Source organism: Anopheles arabiensis, chromosome 2 (assembly GCF_016920715.1).
Source record: "Anopheles arabiensis isolate DONGOLA chromosome 2, AaraD3, whole genome shotgun sequence".
NCBI classification, from domain to species: Eukaryota; Metazoa; Arthropoda; class Insecta; order Diptera; family Culicidae; genus Anopheles; species Anopheles arabiensis.
The window spans coordinates 56,256,496-56,279,847 of NC_053517.1; the positions used below are offsets into that span (position 1 = coordinate 56,256,496).

Genomic DNA, 23,352 nt, shown 5'->3' on the forward strand with positions numbered 1-23,352 from the left:
AATTGCTTACTTTGCATACCGTTAAAATCGTCACTGCTGTAGATAATTTAATCTTTATTGTGAGAAACATTGCACAATTTGAGCAAAAAGCTTTTCTTTTTTTATGGATTCCTTCGCGGATCACGTCTGTTAACGACATGGACCACAGGCTGTAGACCACTGACTTATAGATGACGTAATTACATTATCGTCAGCAAGTTAATATATAAGTCGTAAGTAATCTAGAAACAATTATAAGTATGAAAGCTAAATTACATGCATAATTAGCATAAAAACACCTTGTCTAAGTGTCAACCATTAAGATATAGTTATGTATCACGTTTAGGATAAGTTGACACTATTATTGAATTTAATAGAATTAAAAATTCTTACTTTTTCTTTATTCCCAAGGACATTTTTTTTAAATAATCCAATATCAATTCATACAGGCAGCGAGGACAATTTAAATGCTACAAGGTGATTCGGATTTTTGCAACGTGGCAGCGCGGTACTCTGTTGGAAACACGTGTAGGCTCTTACAAGGCTGGACATGACAACATGATACCCATAGTCTCTCATACTGTAATGCCCAGGGGCGGTCCCGTGGTACAGTCATCTTCTCGTAAGATTTAATACCTGTTCGTTATAGGTTCAAGCCCCATATGGACCGTCCCCCATAGCATGGACTGTTGTGACTATTCGGCTACATGACACTTGCTAAAAAAATCGAAAGCATGACCACGTTACGCCAAATAGAAGAAGTAAGTAATGGCTGGAAATTGAAAAACTGACAAACTTGTAAAACTTTCTGGGACATATCACCATTTTACTAAATACTAATCAAAATGCATTGGTCATCTTAAGTACCCAAGAGATCCCCACACTTACGTCAACGAAAAATAAAAGTAATTTAGTTTATGGTAGCCGATTCAATCTCACCCATTGCGTCTCTGGCCTTCTGACGTAGTACCGAGGCTAATGACGTCAGTTTGGTGGAACAACCCAAAAGATTGGATGTTGTTTTTGGCGGTATGCTAAAATATTATTCATTTAGAAAAAAGGAAAACAAATATGCAATTATTTTTATTGTAATAGCGTAAAACCATTTACTTGTTCCAAAAGCGTAAAATTACGTATGTAAGAGTCAGTACTTATCAAGTTCAAAGTTGAAAAAGAATAACGGATTTAAATCTATCACTGTCAAGACCTCGAGGTAGATCGACCGAAAGCAGTCATCCGCATTCCAGCACTAATGTTATGATACTGTTGACGATGTCGTTGGCATGGCAGTGTCAAGTGTTGCGTCTGCTCAGATTTAGTCAATGAATGGAAAGATCAGACTATGCGAGAGTTACACATGAACACATGTAGAGGAGCCGCAACAACCCGCGTAACAAACATGAGCCGAAGTGCAGGTGCAGGTAGAAAACTGGGCGACTTTGATCTTCATTCGTTATTTTCACGGTCTCGAGTGCTCGTAAATCGAGAGTAAGGAGAACTACGAGCTGTTATGCAATGGCAAATACGAGTCCGTGTGCCATCGAAGCATGCAAGGCAAAAGACACAACCATTAAAGTGCATGTAAGCAAGTAAGTGATTATAAATATACATGATACATGATTACATGATACATGATTATATATATATATATATATACATATATATATATATATATATATATGTATATATATATAATAATAAAAACAAAATAAATAAGTAATTATTTATGTGTGTGTGTGTGTGTGTGTGTGTGTGTGTGTGTGTGTGTGTGTGTGTGTGTGTGTGTGTGTGTGTGTGTGTGTGTGTGTGTGTGTGTGTGTGTGTGTGTGTGTGTGTGTGTGTGTGTGTGTGTGTGTGTGTATGTGTGTGTGTGTGTGTGTGTGTGTGTGTGTGTGTGTGTGTGTGTGTGTGTGTGTGTGTGTGTGTGTGTGTGTGTGTGTGTTTGTGTGTGTGTGTGTGTGTGTGGGTGTGTGGGTGTGATTGTGAGTGTGTTTGTAAATGCTATCAACAAAATCTGCATCCACAGAGCTCAATGGAATCAATCTCCATCATATCTATCCATTCATTCCGGCTCGGGTGGACAACGTTCATGACCAACGAACCGTCAGTAGGACAGCGCTGGATGTGTTTCAACGTGTGCGCTTGCATCTCGAGGGCACGTACACGCGCAGATGCACGCGACTCATGAGAGCAGGGTCAATGCAGGTGAACTGAGGGCATGTTTGTGCTGCAAAACTTGTTCAATGTTGATGAATTATTTATCCCCTTGAGATATTTAGTATTGTATCTTGTGTTCTAAATTGTATTGCAATTGTTGTGTTCTTACCAACCTTTACGGATTACCTATATCTTTGGTACTTTTTAATATTTGAGCACTGCACATACTAATCAGCAGAATAGCAGAATAGTGTATATATATATATATACACTATACTACATATATATATATATACTATATATATATATGTATATATATATATATATATATATATATATATATATATATATATATATATATATATATATATATATATATATATATCTCAGGGAATGTTTGGTATGTTATGACAATGTTATGAATGTTACCCATAAATTTATATTGTTAGGAACGATTAAAGACATTATGGAAAAAAATTGGCCATTTCTTGGCAAACAAATTCACTTGCAATCAAAATAATTAAGACTGAAAGACTTGAAATGGTACATCAATAAAGGTTGAAAATCATTAATATTTCCTCATCGTGTTTAAAAGTAGACTTAGTCAACAAATTGTTCTCTAAACACGAACAAAATAAATGATAATTTATCATTCGTATGTTTGAGCGTTGTTCTTTTAAGTTCAACGGAACTCATTTTGGACAAATCATACTTTTGTCATTTTATATATGTAACCCATATTGCTCGACACATTAATTATGACCGCAAAGAAGACTCTTTCGCTCATTTAATCCTAGATGTACCATCAAAAGTTTGATTTACTTTTATTTGTAAATTTCTATACAAGATGTAGGATAATAATATTCCGTTAAAAAAAACTCAATAAATGTGCCGGTACATGCATTTAGAAAAAAAAAAACAATAACAGATGTGAAAGATCTTCTCGTCCGACATTCTCTTTGCGTTGAAAATTATAGTTGGCTATATTCAGCTTTTTAACTTTTTTTTTACTTTTATTTTAAAATTACTTTTCGGTTAAATTAATAATAAATTGTTAAAAAATTTAAAACAGAATAATATTTGATTTTAGTTTTTTTCTTGAGTAGCACAAGCTAAAGATACTAATCAGCTAACGGATGAGCATCGGCTTTTAGTCGCGATCTCGTGTGCTGACGAACGTACGAACAAGTAAACGAACGAATAACGAAAGAACGATGGAAGGTAACGATCAGCGCAGTGAGGTGGAGGCGACACGTAGTAGCTGCATTTGGAGCTTATATAAAGATCAGAACATTTGCTCTGATCCTATTTGCACTATTACTCTCCAGCATACAAGATCTTCTGTTGCAGGGGTTTGTAATAACACCACTATCAGCAAAGATCTCTAGCTCGTTGAACATGATGCAAAAGTAATTTTTGAATCATTACAAAAACTAAGATAATTTCCAGAAGCGTTAATCGTATGTGCATTGATATATTGATAAAAAGTGTATCCAATGATGTTTAATGTGCTTCAAATGTAGTCCGTTATCTAATGAGTAGAAGTGGTGTTGAGTGATAGTTGAGTTCAAGTGAAATGTGTATTAGACCTTCATATAAACTTTGAAAACTGTGTAAAAAATTGATCTTAATTTATAGTGAATGTTAAAAGTGATAAAGTGAAAGGTGCAAAGTGAGTCCCTAATAGTAGCTAAGTACTCAAGTAATGCAACTTCTAGCCTTGGCAGCAATTAATTCTTTTTCATTAGTATTCAATATATTTCAATGATTAAACACAAAATATTGTTATTAGTAATATTTAAAAGTTAGTATAATATGTTCTATTTGCCTGAACAGCGAACGAAACTCATACAAATATAGCATAACAAACAAAAAAACAAATTCTTTTTCTTTTTATGCAATCTAGCAATATTGAAGATTTTTTTTAAATATTTCTTTAACTATGACCAGATCAATCAAAACACAAAAACAAAAACATTTATTTTACAAAAATTAGTAGATGGGTTACATACTACTACAAGAATTCATTACACTACAGTTGAACTGTTGGTTCGATTTCAAAATTCTTGGTGATTTTTCTTAGAATGCGAAAATATGGAAACCCCATTGGAAACGTGTGGGTGCTTACATTTAAATTAATGATATGATAATTATTGATAAACAAACTCTGATATAATTTCTGATCCAAAACATAATTTATTAACGGTTTAAGTTTGGTTATAGCAAAACTGGTACATTGTTGAGTGCATGCCTATTTTCTTTGTTTTTTTTTATTTAAGAAAAACATTGCAATTGTTAAATGGTTTAAATACGACAATCTCCATTGGAAAACGATTTAAAATGACAACAACGCCAGCATTCGCAATCGTCTCGAAAAAAAAACGTAAGTAACTTTTTCTGTGTTTTTTTGTTTCACGTGCCTTATTCAGTTAAAAATGTAATGGGTGACATTTTTTTATTCAAAGTCTAGTGTAAAATGTTGAAAGGGTGTATAGTTAGATTAAAAACGTTTCACCTTATTTTAAAGCACTTACATATTTAACGTGAAGTTATTTTTTTGCACTGAATAGTCCGCTAAAAAATCCTCAGTGTTTATAGTAAGTACAGCGAAAGACGTCACGTATGTTAATCGTGTGTGTTTATTACCCTGTGTTTCTTCTGAGTATCTGACCTCTGGGATTTGGCTCACTTGTGTGATATGCGAGAGCAAAGATAAAGGGATAATTTAGAAAGACTGTTTTAATAAATTTATAAAAACGACCAAACTCAATGTTACTTGAGAATGGTTACAGTGGAGGACGCACCTACATTTACTCACATTGCTATATGTTCTTGGCAATATTAATGATGGTCAAAGGTTAACGAAATGCAAAGCCTTGTCTCCCGGAAAAAAACTAGATATTGTCACATTACTAAACAAAACGTAAAATTTAATTACACAGTCTACAGTGTTCGCCACAAAGATTTGCAGCTTTGTGTAGTAGTCAAGTTTTGTCTAGTATCAAGTGTTTGATTTACTGTTGTCTTAAACGAGAGGGATAAGAGTAAAGCACATTTCGTTCTATGTTAAGCGATTGTAGAATAGATATTGGACACTCTCCGTAAAGCTTATTGTTAGAATTTGTTTTGAATGATTTGTGGAATAAAACGAATGAGGTGTTTGAATGTTTAATTCATCTATTTTATATTATCGCAAAGGATTAGATCTTTTTCAGAATTAGTAAAAAGTGTATGAAAATTAGTTTGCTTCATTATTGTTTCCATATTATACTAAGCCAACGATCTCACTTGCATAATGTAAGAAACTTAAAAGTCTAGCATCATGGGACTATATATATCTGATCGTTAAGTTCAGCTTAGTGTGTATGTCAGTCAGTGCATGTAAGTCTAAAAATCCTTGAAACTCTAGACGCCTTGTCCTTCTGACCGTTGTGCAATACTACACTAACGCCATACACACCTACAGTTATCGATAATAGCTCTGAATGTGTATTATATTGCTTTCGTAAGCATTTTAAATCAGTTCGAGTACGAAAGTTTTATCTCGTGAGATATCAGTACCTCAATTAAATGGGAATGTATGATGAGAATACGGATGCCTAAGAATCATTGAATTAATTACAAGATTTATCTTTTCTCACCGTCTATCTCACAAACTGATATGACTCCACACTCTTATCAATCTTACAAAGAAGGAAGGAGCTAATATCTGAGAATAATCAATTAGTACTATGAAAATCAAGGCAATCATAAGATATGTTTTGTCTCTTTTGTGTTATAATTAGTTCGAAAGTATGGGATATGAAAGTCTTTCAAGATGGATCATTTAAAACTATTTATGATGAACATACTACTGATGGATATGGTCTTCTAGGTACCTATTGTTTTTAAAAACATTTGTTGAAAAGAATCTGAGCAAGGATTTTTCAAGCCATTTAAAATAATAAGCAAGTGTTATTTTTACTTGATATAGGCAGCAAAATTTCGCACTTCGTGTAAATCTTGATTTAGCGTACGTATCTTGCGCTTTAATCATGAACTGAGTGAAGCTAGCTATTAAAATGTGATATAGTCTAATTAGCATTGTATTTCATACATACAAGAAAATAACAAGAAAGTTGTGCAAAGGGGCGGATAATAAAACGTGCAAGATATCAGACATTTTGCCATCGATCCAGACCACTGTGAAAGTAACCGGTTTAGTAGTTCATTGTTAACGCCGTACGAAGAGTTTTGTACTACAGGATATAGGACAAAAGCATGCGATAGATGGTAAACTTATAGTCGTTTAATTCTGTTTCGATTACGGGGTTGATCACTCAAGAGCTATTCACGTGCAAAAACGAGCTATTGCAACGTGTTCGACACCGACAACAACAAGCTTGTATCGTTTGATTACTCATATAAACAAAGAGTTAACCACAATTCATTGAGAAAAACTCAAATAGGTCACATAACTAAACTGATGCTAAGGTCGGGTTCGTCGTCTATGATTAACCGTCATGTGTCAGGTCAGTTGCGGAAGTGAAATGATTATCTAGTTCCTTGTATCTTGATCGGAAGGCATAGTATACGAAACATGTGGTACATTTGAATGCAGGAAATTTTTCTGTTTCGTTGTAGAGTGGCTGTTTCAGTCAGTGTAATGATGTGGTATGGAATACCGGTAGTAATACAATTACAGTTATTTTCAGTCGCATATGTTTACAGGTTTTAAATGTGCAATTTACGATATAAGAAGTTTGATCATCATACTATATTATAAGTTTGAGGGAAACGTGCACTTAAAATGTTTATAGCAGGTAGTTCCTTCAGGAATATTAGTACCAACACAACTCTTTTTGATATTGGATTCATAGCGCTTCATGGTAACACTGATTATACATGCAGACAACTGATGCGTTAGATTGATTTGCAGGGAACGTCCTGTTACAGTTCATGGGAATCATATTCCAGCTTGTGGCTGGAAAATATGCAAAAATCATAACCACAGGTTTGCGATGTAGTACTTTTATCTTCAGTACAGTGCTAACATCTTCAGGCAGTTAGTTAAAAAAACATTGCAGATCGATATGCTAGTTGTGTGCATAAATAAATCAATAGTAAATCATAGTTAATAAAATAAAAGTGTAAATGAAAATGTTTACTATTCACCTGATAAATGGAAGATGGGAATATATATAATCAGCATCATTACGTAGACGGAACGTTATGTGAGGTGAAAAGGGTTCATATGGATTGTTTATACGGTTCACTTGGTCTCAAGGGTACGAAACATTCAACTTTATGTTTACTGTAGAAAGCCTTTGACTTACCCGGCTGAAGATGAGGATTGTTCAGTTCAATGAAGTTAAAGGCCTCAGTCACTTGTTTGAAACGTGACCAAGATCATCTTGCCCCACTTCGTCATACATTGGTTGACACGCATTCGGTTGATTTCCCATTTCTGCCGGTCTTAGGGCATTAAACCTATGGAGTCAACACAAACAAACACTTGCCTTGAATAATGACATTGAGAAGCTATACTTGTTATTCGGTGAATCAGCAATTGTGTTTTTTTTAAGTGGATTGAAATGAGTGCACATTTTGATTAGTTAAATTATTAAAAAGGCTATTGTAATCTTTTTCTTTTTTCTTTTCTCTTTCCTTGATCGACAATTTGTAATAATGTTTCATAGGTGTTGTTAAGCTATGTTGCCTTGGAGTGTTGTTCTTGACACTAGCGTATGCAGTCATTGTGATAGATCCCACCGAAGTAATTGTCGAAGACGTATGTGTTAAAATGTGTAATTTCTAGTACTGAGTCTTACCTTTATTTAATGTTAATATTGCATGTTTCTGTATATACATATGTTTAGAAACTGTCCATGTATGAAGGATCCTATTTAAACCGCTTATGGAAGAAGCCACCGTTAGAGGTTTTCATCAGTATTTACGTGTTCAATGTTACCAACCCGGTGGCCTTCATGCGGGGCGAGGAGCGCTTACGTGTACAGGAAATAGGGCCGTACGTATACCAGGAATTTTTGGAACACCGCAACTCTACCTTCAACCAGAATGGTACGCTTAGCTTTGTACCCGTGCGAAGACAGGTGTTTGTACCGGAACGATCGGTGGGTGATCCGAAGCAAGATCGTATTATGATACCGAACATAGCGTTGTTAGGTGTGTCAAGCGCTGCCTATCGCATGTCTACGTTTGCCGCATTTGCAGTAGCCGCTGCTCTCAAGCCTCTCGGCATGTCGCCTATTCTAAACATTACCACTCATGATCTCCTCTGGGGCTACGATGATCCTCTGGTAAGGATTGCTTCAACCTTGCTGCCAGATATAATTCATTTTCAAAAATTAGGCGTATTAGATCGGGTAAGTTACGCCATTTAATAGAGCCCTATCTTTGATTCTGTATCAAACGGAATATTTAACGCTGATATTGACCTTTTCAAACTATACTTAGGCTTTTCATTCTATGGTTGTAGATGTTTGACGATGGATTCGATACGGTCACCATAAATTTACCCCAATCGGTACATAACCAACGACACGATGCGGAAATCGACATATTACCTGAAGATATCTCGGATGATCTGATCGTAGGCTTAGAAGAAGAATATTATCATGATTTAATATCGCGTTCAACAACCGAAGAACTGATCCGTGACTATTCAATTGACGTTTGGAATGGATCTCCTGGTCTAGCTCATTGGGGTTATGTCGCAAAGGATCATTGGGATGCGAATAGACGGTAAAGCAAACATTTGCTTAAATAAATAGAGCAATTGAATTGTATATATATTTTTTTTTTTAGAAACACACCATGTAATACCTTACAAGGTTCATATGATGGCTCAGTTTTTCCTCGAAACATTTCTAAAACAGAAGTATTTAAGGTGTATCGTAAAGCTTTCTGTCGCACCTTACCGATAGCATTCGAACGCGAAGGCGAAGTGGATGGCATCAAGGCATACTGGTTCTCAATTAAGGAAAATGCATTCGAAAGCTCTATGGATGATCCGTACACATCGTGCTACTGTAAAAACAATCGATGTTTACCAAAAGGACTAGGGGATTTGAGTCCCTGCTGGTACAGTGAGTAAATTAATGATATACCATAGAAAGATTAGTTCTATTTAACATGTTGCTTTCAAAATGTTTCAGACATACCCGTAGCGGTCTCCTTACCGCATTTCTACAAAGGGGATCCATCTCTTTCGCAAGCGATTGATGGGTTAAGCCCAAACAAGGAAAAACATGACGCTGTTATCATTATGCAACCGGTTAGTTATAACAATAACAAAATGATGCAACTAAACTCAGCTGTACGTTTTCCACTAACTATTGCACCATCTCTATCATTTGACAGCAACTTGGTATTCCTATGAAAGCAAACATTCGTGTACAGATCAGCCTATTAACAAACGTAAGCTTCAATTCAGAGCTAAGACCATTCCACAATACTGTGATTCCGTTGATATGGGCTGAAATGGTAAGACAGTAGACAAACAAGCTTTGATATATTACATTTAATTTCATTAACCATGTAAATTCATATGTCCTTTCAGTCTTTAGAAAAGCTCACGCCAGAGTTAATACTTCTGCTCAACTTACTATTCGGTATTGCACCTTATTTGCAAACAGGATTCGTTTGCGTACTAGCATTGCTGGGAGCCTCTTTAATTGCAACTGCGGCGTTAGTATTGCTCTGCTCATCTGATGCGACTACATTCGAATATGATCCAAGGAAGTCTATCAGATACTCTACTGTAAATATAATCCCATATCCGTTGAGAAAAGAATTAGAGAAATATGGAGAAACTGAAGTTATACGTCGCGAGCCGCTACTTATTGAAAATGTCGCATGATGTTTTCCATGATTTTGATGTGATCGTGAAGGCTTACTGCTCTGCGATTCTATGTGTAATACGAAATAGTTGTGATGGAAAAGGACTGAATTTCTATTCTTATAGAATAGATTACTACCTGCGCCCACGGTTCTAACAAGGGACAGTAACCAATTCCTCCATATGGTTTAAAGGGTTTTGAGTCAAATAATGTACTAATTAATCTACTCGGTGAAATGATTCAGATAGTTCGGGAAAGTTATCAACGTTACTATGGAGGTTTGCAAGCATATAGGGGAATATAGCCAACTCTCTCTTACTTGAAAGCCGATGGGATTGTCAAATAAGATGGGTTTTCAAATTAGAGACCTAAGTATATAAAATTGAGAGGTCGATGGATCGCTTGATTTTGGTCCACCATTTTCAAAGCTTGTTTTTGACAGTTATATGAAAAGGTGTTCACAAACGATTCCACATAGCCAAACACTGTTTAGGGCCAATTGCGCATTTTCTCTACAAATCCTAGTGTAACTAAAAATTTCCTTCTCATGTACGTGGCATGAAGTAGTTTTTTAAGTACAAACATTATGAACAAACATTGTAAAAATGACCAAAAAAGCATTCAGACCACTGTATGCACAACAACTAAAACCTCAATGCATGCTGCGATGAAACTATTGAAGCTTTTCCATCTAGTTGTCAAAACTTTCCCACGCTTTTTGATCATATGTTCTGGATGAATCGACCTTTGTATTAAATAGACTTTGTTAGAGACGTTGAAAGTGAAAGACAAGTTCATAAATGCTAGAAATATTTAGGGATAGAATATTTAGTATGCAACCTTGATTGATGCTATAGGAAACTGCGAACACGATTTTCAATAAGAGGATGCAGGTATTCCCCGATATACGCCATACTCGATATACGCAAATTCGTTATACGTGATATTCACAGTTCTTCGAGCAAATTGTACTGATTTGACACATCAATAGCCAAATGCAAATCAATATTCCTATAAATTACCTTTCGGTGGAATTTCAAGAATCATTTTAAAAGGTACAAGAGTGTTATCTTCCGTTAGAATCAAATCTAATAACTAATGTAGTGGCTAAAACCAACTACTTAAAGAAAAATTACACGAAAATTCTCTATAGTTTGACTGCAAACTTCTAAATTCCATGTACCCGAATATTCGAGATACGCGATTGCCTCCGGTCCGCATTTGAATCCCTATACAGTCATTATCCGATAAACGCTATCGTACGGGACCGAGCACAATAGCGTATCTTAAGTTTTCGCGTATAGCGGATTCCTATGGAAAATAGTTTACACTACCGGTTCGAGGGTTGAAATATATCGCCACAAATTTATGCATTAATGTTTTTTGTTGTAAAACAGGTATCTTTTGCACAAATTTAATGCAAAATGCTTTAAGAACATTAAGGAAATCCAAAAAGAGCATAAAATATTTCAATGAATTAAAATAATCGCAAACACACAGAGCTGGCAAATTTAGAGGAATCGCGAACTGCGAATTCGCGTATATCGAGTATCACGTACCGCGGATAATTGCTGTACATTATTCAATGGCAATGGCAGAACCGTTTGTGTATGGTAAGAAAAACACAGATTTCAGAGGTTTTCTAAATTCGATGGGCAAAAATCTACTAAAAATGAAGATACTATGATGGAATGGGAAATGATCAAATAAGAGGGGGATTTCGAATTGGAGAGGTCTCAGGTTAGAGAGCAAGGATTATGTATTAAGAAGGTGAAGTCTTATCGCGTTTGCCTACCGCATATCATGACGAATGTTATCGTTCTCCTATCCTCCCCGACTCTAATATCCGAGCCCCTAGAATTGTTATGTCAAGTCGTGAATTGTCAATCTGTTCTGAATCTGTTCGTTGTATGCGAAACGCTCTGGGGAAGAGTTCAAAAAAGGTATGGAGTTTTGCATCCAACTATCAAGCCAAAATGTATAGCGATTTCGTTGGATTGGCGGACTGGTAGATATGGAGTAAGGGTTGCTTCCCAATTTTGTTTGAATCTTTGGATTCCCTAGCTGACAAATGAAGACTTGTCAATGTACACTGAACGGGCCAACTCGTAATAATTTATTGACCTTCATCCAGCTATGGAGCGGTCGGTTCAAGGGCTATAGAATTTATGTTTAAGAATCACGTGATGTATTATGAGTTTAAGGTGTATAAACTCTTGTTTTAGGATCGTTATTAGGAAATCGTAATTAATGCGCAATTACATGTAGTAGGACTAACTATTCACTATGTAAGTATTTCTTACATCCTATCCGATTCTACATCATTTTTTATTATTTCTTCTGAACAACATCTGACGTACTTCAACATCTGACGTAAGGTGTAGATTTATAATGGGGTGTTCAAAGTTTTTGAAGAAATTATTTGACAAACGTCTATCTTTAGTCATTTGAGACAGGTGTTTAGAAAAAGATTTAACGAAGAAAATTAAAGACGGAGGGAGGGGTGATTTGATAACAAGGTAGGACTATGAAGGACACTATTAAAATATGTATAGTCAAATATGAGGAGAAATGTTGCTGCAGAGAAGATATAGTAGGGTAGAAGATGTAAAACAAAAAAATGTTTCAATAGCAGGACATTACAATTACATACAGTAGAGCGTCGATTATCCGGGCAGCTCGGGACCGGACGGTTGCCGGTTAATCGATTTGCACGGATAATGGTCCGAGAAATGTCAAACGCATATAAAAATTATGAAATTCACTAGTTTTATGATTAATTCGCCTGGAATCAATCGATTAATCGTTAAAAGATTATTATTTTAATCAATAACTACAGGTTTAACAACTGTTCATGAACAAAAATCAATTTCGAAAATACCACTAGACATTACAGAAATGCACAAGAGAACTGGTTACCCACTTGACTATCGCTGCAAACTTTCGCCGTACGTATGAACAGCTGTCACATTTATGCTCACGGTTAAGCCGCCCGCCGGTTAATCCGTCCCCGGATAATCGACGTTCTACTGTATGTGTCATTATTTTGCACTACGACATCAACAACGTGTATGTTATTACCCCGAACTCATAAAACATCACGAGGTTCTTAAAAAAATCAAAGTTTAATTTCTACAGCACTTTTATTGCAAATTACTTGATTTGAAATCCTGTGACACATCGAAGAAGTTCGAACACTCATTATTTAAGAATCATTGTGATACTATTATGATAGTTAGGTAAATACACTCGTTTCAATGAGGATGGTAAATTTTTACAAAATATTTTTCAATTGTTACAAAGGAATAATAGTGCGTGATAAATAATGCAGCTTTAGTCAATCAAATTAAAGATTTGTGTTAGTAGAATATTTCAATGTAAATGTACAAATAGCGAATATGGTGGTGTAAAAATGGTATATTTTAAAGGAACGTTTTTTTATGGATATGCAGTTATGAAATTGTATGGATGAAAAATAAAACATCGAAAAACATAATACTAATCAATAAAGAAAGAATTATGTTGGACTATCGAAAACAAGGTTAAATATGTTCATTCGAATCGTTCCGAGGTTTTAGTAAGGCTTGAAAGGAAGAGTATGAAATATGAATGAGACGGCTAGTTTATTAGCTAGATGCTGAAAGGGATCAAAAACACATTTCAAGTTTTTCAAGGTGACCGCTGTTGTGTGCGACAAAAGAGGTTGCCTACCCCTGGAAGCCGACAGGATGAGTGCCGATCGGGACCACCCGTCCGGCAAAATGAGTGTATTTTTGAGTGATTTGAGTGACGCTGTCGAAATACAGTGCCCCTTCGACGAATGAGCTACACCCTCGCGCGAGCCCTCCCCCTCCCCACCCGTAACGCACGGTGCGCTCTGCAGTTCTCAATGTGTTTGTGTTCTTTCGAGCCATGCTACCAACACATGTAAAGATAGTTGTTTCTTTCGTTTTTCGTTTTCTTTCATGCACTTATTCTAAAACTAAACACAAACACTGTCATTTTTATTACATTAAACACTTTATTGAAACATAAAGTACACACTAAAGTACACATTTAGAATCCTTCATACTCACGAATGACGTCATACCGGGTCGAGCCAGGCTGCGGGAAACTTGTCGACAATCTGCGTTGACTCTGTTCAGTAAATTCTTACCTGTCTATCCACGCACTGCATGTGCGTCTGTGCACACTGTTTATTCACTGCCCGTCCGGCAAAATGAGTGTATTTTTTGAGTGATTTGAGTGACGCTGTCGAAATACAGTGTCTCTTCGACGAATGAGTTACACCCTCGCGCGAGCCCTCCCCCTCCCCACCCGTAACGCACGGTGCGCTCTGCAGTTCTCAATGTGTTTGTGTTCTTTCGAGCCATGCTACCAACACATGTAAAGATAGTTGTTTCTTTCGTTTTTCGTTTTCTTTCATGCACTTATTCTAAAACTAAACACAAACACTGTCATTTTTTATTACATTAAACACTTTATTGAAACATAAAGTACACACTAAAGTACACATTCAGAATCCTTCATACTCACGAATGACGTCATACCGGGTCGAGCCAGGCTGCAGGAAACTTGTCGACAATCTGCGTTGCCTCTGTTCATCAAATTCTTACCTGTCGATGCCCGCACTGCATGTGCGTCTGTGCACACTGTTTATTCACTGCACACTTCACCAAAACACACCGGCGCACGAGACTTATAACGAAATGCGCATCAACGCACAAACACTGCACGCGGGACTTAGAACGAAACGCGCACAACCAACTCCGGCAAAGCGTCGCGCTGTACTGGTGGTGTTGTACGCGTAGGAGGGGGGGACATACGGAGCGATGGTTCGATGCTGTAGTGTAAGCGAGACAACACGATGTGACGAGCAGCTCCAAGTTGAGCTCGCTGAAAGAAGACACACACACACATTCACAGACGGCTCGTCAAAGCACGGTATTTGTATTGGTGTTAGTGAAGCGCGCGTGTAAAACAGAATGCGAACTCTCATCGCAGCGCGTTTCTCCGTGCTTCCTCAAGCTTCCTCATACCCCTCGGCCTGAATCACTCAAAATTTGGGGTCTCATTGTTTGCGTGGACTATATGAAAGAAAAATCGTGTTTTGTGGCATATTCAAAGAAATATTCAGTAAATTGCTTAAAATGCCCATTTTGCCCCACTTTCCGTTAAGCAATACACAACTTATTTTTGAACGCACTATGGGTGTTACAAGTAAGGCGGCCCCATATAACAATTTTTACCACAAATTCACCTCAAAACCTCTTGATTTCAGCAAAACAAGAGGTTTGGTGAATATGACGTCATATGCAAACGGCGGTTTGCGTAAAAAGGGGGTGGGGCCACGGCCGTGCGTGGCTTATACCTGTATCCGCTCTGTTCGCTCTGTATTTGTATTTATGTGTGTATTGTGCACAGCTGTTCTTGGTGCGTTGTGGCTTTTAATCTGAGGGCGGATCTTCGTTTCTCTCGCACGTTTTTTTTCGCTGCGTTTCTTTGCTGTGATTGAAGAGAATATTGGAGGAAGAGCGTAATCATTTAGGTTTTCATACTTTACCGGCGTTGTGTTGGATCTACCGTCAATGTTTTCGGCTATCTTGGTTGCACGTACCTGCCTACGCTATGATTGAACAAAATACTATTCAATGCGTTCTTGTTTCTTGCCATCAATCTCTACGCAAAATAAGTGGCCGAGCGAGTCTTGGAGATCGAAAGGATTCTTTGAGTTCGCTAGAAGGTCTTGAGAAGTAAAACCCTAGCGCGCTCGCAAGTCAATTTGTCTTTGTTTTCTCCTCCATCTGAGAATCATGAATGTGGCCATTTAGGGCCAAGCTACTAGCGATGTATAAATTTGAAAGAAAAAAAAACACCGGAATCGCTACCGAATTACTCCACAATAATCGCAAGTTGTGAAAGGTAGATGCAATCTCGGTAATGTTTGGTGTCATCTGTTGTAGCCGACCAGGACTGGCCGGTTGCGTTAGTCGGTAACTTCAGCCGTCGTATTCGTTGGATCCATCCGAAGCCGATTCCAAACAGCTCGTGACGGTTGCGGATGGCTTCGGTTCCAGGCGAATGCGTCGATGGGCAAAGGTAGTCATTCAAACTTTCCGATTTTACGTAAAAAACGGCCGTAAATACAAACGGTACCGTTTCGCAAAAAGTTTTTTGATTGATTCAAACGATCATCAGCGAAGACCTACCGGCTTTTTAAATAAGAGCGGCATGTATTAAAATTGAGCAAGCTATAGCAAGCGCAAATATTCTTGCTCTTCGTATGTGTGGCTCTTCTCTTATCCCTTTAGCTACTCTCTCTCCATGTGTTGTCACGCTCCTTGTTTTATATCACTCTTTCTCTTTCTTTGTCACCGCTCATTATAGCATCCTCGCTCTCCGTATGTGTTGCTGTTTGCTTCCTACATAGCTTCTTCTATTTCTTCCTCATCCTTTGTTACTCCTCGCCATGGCATTCTCGCTCTCCTTATGTGTTGCTCTTCGCTTCCCCCTTTATTTCATTCCCCTTTCTCTGAATTAACAGAGCCTCTCGCTCGTAGCAACCTGTTTCTCGCTACCTCACACCCCGTTAGCCATAGAAATAATTCCACATTGTTATATGGGGGCGTTCTACACACTTAAAAATATTTCACGATCTCGGTTAAAAAAACTGCCGACATTCGTCGGCTCTTTCGATTCTTGCTGATATGTCAGTTGAAAATTTCCCATTGCCGATAATCAGTACCATTTAAAACTGAAATATCAGTTAAATAAATATTTCAACCGAAACTCGGCAACACAACATACCGATAACGTACGTTAAAACTGCTGTCACCAAGGTCATCCGTCAAAATAACCGAAATTTCGGCTATGCTATTTGAGTTAGCCGAGGCTCGGTTTTCTATCTGTCATTCATCATTTTGTCGATGCAGAAACCTTTCGCAGTGATTTTGTGTTATAAAATTAATAGTGTGAAAAATAAATGAAAATATGACACCCAGCATGAAGAAACCGATCATCAGTAGCGTACGATCGGACACGGGTGGGTTAGGAAGCTCTGTCAACGCACGTAGCCAGTGCACATAAGATCGTCGCTCGAAGCAGTCCTTATCCAAGGATTACCGGATGCTAGTCCGATTGGACCAAACTTTGCCGGCCCGTTCGGACTTCCAGGTTTCATTTCCAGTTACCTTCACGAGGTAAATATCTAAATACTCGACCACGTGACTTCTAATCAGGGTTCACTCAGGCTTGTTTCACTCTGCCCGCTTTACAGAACCGTGTCTGTACCGGTGCCCGCTCCATGCGCGGCCCATCTTCCTGCACCTTTACTACATCCAGACGCTGAACACCATCTGGTGTTGTACCGGCGCCCGTCCCTGCGCTTCCCATCCCACCACAACTCTCATAATGGGGGGGGGGTGACTTCCTGCCGTCCAACTACAGATACGATGGTGGCATCATGCTGAAAAAAATGTACACCGGCAATCAACATGGGCTCAGGCTGCTATGGCTATGGCTCAATAAATCATTGTTTTTATTTTTATAACTCAAACTAATTTTTTATCCAAATAAAACCACTAAAATAAAAAAAAGATTGTTTTTATAATTAGCTGAAATCTCGGATTGCTCTAACCGAAAATCTCGGTTAAACGTAAACGTCAAAACAAAATGTCAATTGCATTTTAACCGAGATTTTGGCAACAGAAATTTAACCGAGATCTTTGCCGAGATCTCAGTTGTGCAGATCTCGGTAAAATTAACCGAGATTCGGCAAAAAGTTTTAAGTGTGTAACACGCCACAACACCACATCCAACACGAAAAAACCAAGGTGTTATAAATGACAAGGTGAAGTTGTTCAGAGCAAAATGACATTTCTCGACTTGACATATCTCTTCCTGGGGCTCCAGCAAGGATAATGTATTTAGAAGGTTGATTTTTATCGCTTTTGCTGGGCGACATTGTTGGGGACATCTGTCACTCTCTGCATACAAATTTCATTACCCCGCACCAGCCCTCCCCGATTTTTATACCGGAGCCCCCGGAAGAGAAATGTCAAGTCGAGAAATGTCATTTTGCTCTGAACAACTTCACCTTGTCATTTATAACACCTTGGGCTTCAGTATAAAAATCGGGGAGCTGGTGTGGGGTAATGAAATTTATATGCAGAGAGTGACAGATGTCCCCCACAATGTCGCCCAGCAAAAGCGATAAAAATCAATCTTCTAAATACATTGTCCTTGGAAAAAACCCATATAATCATATGGAGGTGCACTGCCAGACACATACAAATAAACAAGACAAACATGTCAAATCCCATACATTTTTCATGTTCGATTGCTGCTAGAGCGCCGGGTTAGGCTGCGCTATGGCACCAATCGAACACCACATCCGACACGAACCAACCCATATAATCATATGGAGGTGCACTGTCAGACACAAACAAACAAACAGACCAAACATCAAATACCACACATTTTTCATGATCGATGTCGTGTTCGATTGGTGCTAGAGCGCCAGGTAAAGCGGCGTTCTGGCACCAATAGAACGATACAAACAAATACGACTCTGTTCGATAGGTGCCCTATTAGTTGTTTGATGTGTAAAGGCCTTATTACCGTAACAATAGACGATGCGCAATCTCAGATTGCGCATATATTTATCTGTCAAACGAATCGGTTTGATATATTTATCTGTAAAAAAAAATTATATATCTCGGACAAATACAGGTGTCCCCCGAGATACGACTGTATTTGGGACCGAAAAAGTGTCCCAAAACAAGGCGTAAGGCCCGTGTCTGTGCTCCATCGCATGCGATTTTATCGCACGTGCTGTCAAACGCTTTTTCGTATAATATTGCGATTAATTGGATGATTTGAATAATGTAACGATCATGAAAAATTAAGTTGAGATTGTTCCTACAAAACACCACACATTTAGTTTGACAGATAAAATCGGATGCGGCGTCCGACGAAATCAAAAATTTTTGATTCCGTCGTACGACGAAATCGCACGTCCGACGTTATCTGTCAAATCCCATATAAATTTTTTACAGGCCTTCCGATAAAATCGCATCCGATGGAGCACAGACACGGGCCTAAGTCGAAAAAGTCGTATGTCGAATATCTATGAATATAAAGTTTATAACCGAAGTTGAAGAGTTTGAATCTATGATATCGTGTATTTTATTTAAAATAATGTTCGATAATGTAATAATTATATTTTAAAAGACGTACACAATATAGATATTCAAGATAGAGTAGTTGTAGAATCTTTGGAAATGTGTGTATAACGGTTATTATCCCAGAAATTCAAAAAAATACATCCATTTCTTGTCAATGACAACTTTTAACTGTTAAAATCAAAATCGTCGTATCTGCGAATCGTCGTAACTCGAGGGGGTCGTAACTCGGGGGACGCCTGTAATCTTAAAAATTTATGCGAAATCTTGGCGCAATCTGAAATTGTATGGAAATGACATTTATAGCTTAGGGTTGGCTATGCGAAATGACATATGTTTTGATAAACGATATACAGTCGGTTCCCGAGTTACGCGGTTTCTGCGTTCCCGGCGAATCCGCGTAACTCGAATATCCGCGTAAGTCGAATTTCACGTTTTTTGAATAAAATACTGTAGGAGGTGAGCTGAACGTAGGGACATAAGGACGTAAGGACAGCAGACACAGATTCACGTGTTTTTCTGTTAACAGTTCAGCGTGAATTGACTTCTCTATTATTTTTGTTGACAGTTCACATCTTTTTTGACATTTGTATAAATGCAAAGGTATGTACATATGTGTCATTTGACGTTTAATGCCTACACATGACAGTTCGGATTCTGTTTGTCTACAATACTATTCATTAATCAGAGTTTTTGATTTTATTTAGTACTTTTATACACTGTATCATTTATTTGATATGATTTGTGCGAAAAATTCTAATATTTCTGGCTTTTAAGCGGTTTCAATATGTTAGCAAAAATGCAATTCATACTGAGTAGTAGTAGTACAGGTGTCCCCCGAGATACGACTGTATTTGGGACCGAAAAAATGTCCCAAAGCAAGGCGTAAGTCGAAAAAGTCGTATGTCGAATATCTATGAATATAAAGTTTATAACCGAAGTTGAAGAGTTTGAATCTATGATATCGTGTATTTTATTTAAAATAATGTTCGATAATGTAATAATTATATTTTAAAAGACGTACACAATATAGATATTCAAGATAGAGTAGTTGTGGAATTTTTAGAAATGTGTTTATAACGGTTATTAGCCCAGAAATTCAAAAAAATACATCCATTTCTTGTCAATGCCAACTTTTAACTGTCAAAATCAAAATCGTCGTATCTGCGAATCGTCGTAACTCGAGGGGGTCGTAACTCGGGGGACGCCTGTATTTGTTTATTGAATAATTACATTATTGCGCGTATCGCATTTTTCCTACAATTTATAATGGATCCGTCATTTTAGACTCTCCTCATTGTTCTTTAATATTCGTTATATATAACATTGTTGGAGTTCTATTTTGATAATTCTAGGAATGGTTTTTTGAGTGATAGTGAGAAAATTATCACAAAAACCCACTGAAAAGTTTTATGTAAGATCTAACCTATAACTATTTATGGCCTAAAGTAACCTATCTAATCCTACGTAATATCTATATCTTACTAACTAACTAAGACCCAAGCGCCACAGATTAAGCTTAAACGACTGGAAAATTGAATATCCATAGAAAAAAAAATTAAAGCTACACAGCTTCATTGGTTTGCTCAATAGATGGCGTATTACAACTCATCATTATATTGCTTTCCTTTTTTTGCAATGTGTTTCGACAACTTTCATCTTATTATGCCCTATATAGCCTTCTAACTTTCTGAGCAAAAATCTAAATGAATGGTCGTGTGGTCAAGATACGTGGGTATCAACACCAACGACCATTACTCAAATCTCACCTGCTTTAGTGCTGATGGTTTCGGTTGGAGTTTAGTATTTAAACAATCGTATCGCCGTTCTAGTTCTAGCGATGCATAACTTCAATGCAAAACCATACAACAGTACAGAGGAAATGAGAAAGCTCTCCTCCAAGCGATGAAGCTCAACTGGTTCGGGTATCCCACCAACAGAGAGCGCCATCAGCTTTTTTGCTATTTTTAGAATGCATGAGTCGTTTGCCGTCTGCTAAACGAAGTCTTTCTATATTACGTTTAGGTAGAGAACTTGAGTCGTTTAGAAGCCGTTTAGTGGTCGTTTAATGGATTTGTGGCACTTGGGTTTGTGGTGGTCGATTCAGTCGTTAACCTACCAAATTTTAGAACAATCGGAGCTGCCAGTTCCGATCCGATGTATTGACCTTGCCCAACCTTACCCACCTTTTCCAAATAAAAAAAAAAACTTTGTGGAAAAGTTTGGTCAAGGGTTGGCTAAGGTCAATATGCTGAACAGGATTTTAACTCCTCGATTGATTAAATTCATTCACTTACATCACAGCATAACTTCGGCAATATTATTAGTCTATAAACTATGCACTGACCAGCAAAATGGAAGAGTTCATTCGCAAGTAAACAAACACACGCATCCGCATCTTACAGAAATATGTTTCACAACAAAAGAACTATAACACACAAGCTTCATTGCTTTCTTTGCACAATTAAACACATTTTGGAGTGATACATGTTGAGCAAATGAATCACCCGTGCATAAAAAAACTGACTTTACAAACATTCAAGTACCGCCTCTAGATGTGTGGTTTAACCCACCAAACTGACAGTTTTTTGGCTTTGTTCGATGCAACTGGATTTTTAGTACAGGAAATTGGTGGCATTTTCGGTATCTTGGTTATTTGGGCACGCCCGGATATGCGAATAACACGGATAATGAGTCAAATGATATATTTTGTCACCAATTCGTGATTAAATTGTGGAAAATTCGCTTATTTTTTGATAAAAATAACCCAGTTTTTATTAACTTCATGTTTGCTCAATGAGAAAATTTGTAATTTGCCATGAAATATAGTGTTTTTGTTACGATAATGTGCTCTTTTATTATTATTATTATTATTATTATTTATTAATCTTCAACGGGCCGTATGGCCTAATTAAGATGTAACAGTTCAATAAAAAAAAAAAATACATAGCAAAAACAAGATTTGCATCGCAATTCACTGCGGCCACGGCAAAAGCCGGAGACGTTCCTTGAAGCACTGAGTTGAGATGTCGAAGTCGAAGCAATCCGAGACAGTGTTGAAGACAGCCGACATGCGGAACATAGGGTCTGACCGACTAGCACTGGAACGGGGTTGAGCGAGCCGTAGAGTTTCTCTAGACCTAAGTGTTCGGGATGGTGCATAGATATCGACTCGATGCAACAATGGCGATGAGTCGATAGAGCCATTTAGCAATCCAGCGATGAAAGAACACTGTGCATTGCGTCTTCTGACCGAAAGAGGTTCAAGGCCTAGAAGACGGCACCGCGCAGCATACGGAGGAAGATTATTGCGATCCTGCCAGGGAAGTAGGCGTAGGGCATATCTCGTGAGCTTACGTTGAATCGCCTCAAGTCGAGCAATTGAAGAAGCGGTAGTTGGGCTCCAGACTACGCACGAATATTCCAGAACCGAACGAACGATACAGTTGTACACAGCTTTGACGCACATGGGATTACGGAATTCATTAGTTGTCCGGATAACCACGCCAAGTAATTGATTTCCTCTGGCTACAACGTCATCGATATGCTGTTTAAAGTTCAAACTAGAGTCAAGCAGAACGCCCAGGTCTTTGGCATGATTCTGTCGATTAACTGCAGTGCCGTCCATGAAGTAGGTCCCAGTCACTGGGCTCCTGCATCGACTAAAAGACACACAGTAGCATTTCTCGATGCAGATAGTCAGTCCATTACGCTTGCACCACGAACAGAAAATTTCGATGCAGTCTTGCAGGAATGTACAATCACCTGTGTTGTTAATAGGCGCAAAAATTTTTGCGTCGTCGGCAAACAGACTGATACTGTCGGGAGGTAAAGCGAGGGTAACATCGTTGATAAACAATATGAAGAGAAGCGGGCCAATGTTGCTTCCTTGTGGCACACCCGAGCTGCTGACTATTTCTTTGGACATGTGCTTATCAATTTTCACGGTGTATGTGCGATTAATTAGGTACGACTTAAGCCACTGTACGAGCGGGCTGGGAACTCCTAGCTTATCGAGTTTAGCGAGAAGAATTGCGTGCGGAAGAGAGTCGAATGCTGCTTTTAGATCGGTATAAATTGCATCGACTTGAGCTCCGGCATCAATTTGACTAGTGCAATAGGTTACAAATTCAACCAGGTTCGTGGTAGTCGACTTTTTGGCACGAATCCATGTTGATACGGACTTAGGTAGC

The 23,352-nt window shown here is 37.9% G+C and overlaps 1 protein-coding gene across 2 annotated transcripts; it reads left to right on the forward strand.

The window, feature by feature from the left end:
• The first annotated feature begins 3,439 nt into the window (after nucleotides 1-3,439).
• LOC120894694 (scavenger receptor class B member 1) lies at nucleotides 3,440-11,381 on the forward strand. Of its 2 annotated transcripts, none has more exons than XM_040297447.1 (9): nucleotides 3,440-3,838; nucleotides 4,416-4,519; nucleotides 7,815-7,906; nucleotides 7,995-8,501; nucleotides 8,615-8,880; nucleotides 8,944-9,224; nucleotides 9,294-9,412; nucleotides 9,499-9,621; nucleotides 9,698-11,381. In XM_040297447.1, the coding sequence occupies exons 2-9, from the start codon at nucleotides 4,477-4,479 to the stop codon at nucleotides 9,995-9,997; spliced, it is 1,731 nt and encodes a 576-aa protein (XP_040153381.1). In that variant the 5' UTR covers nucleotides 3,440-3,838; nucleotides 4,416-4,476; the 3' UTR covers nucleotides 9,998-11,381. The 2 variants fall into 2 exon arrangements, with proteins under 2 accessions (XP_040153381.1, XP_040153380.1); XM_040297446.1 differs by having other exon boundaries at nucleotides 3,440-3,808.
• The last annotated feature ends 11,971 nt before the right edge of the window (nucleotides 11,382-23,352 follow it).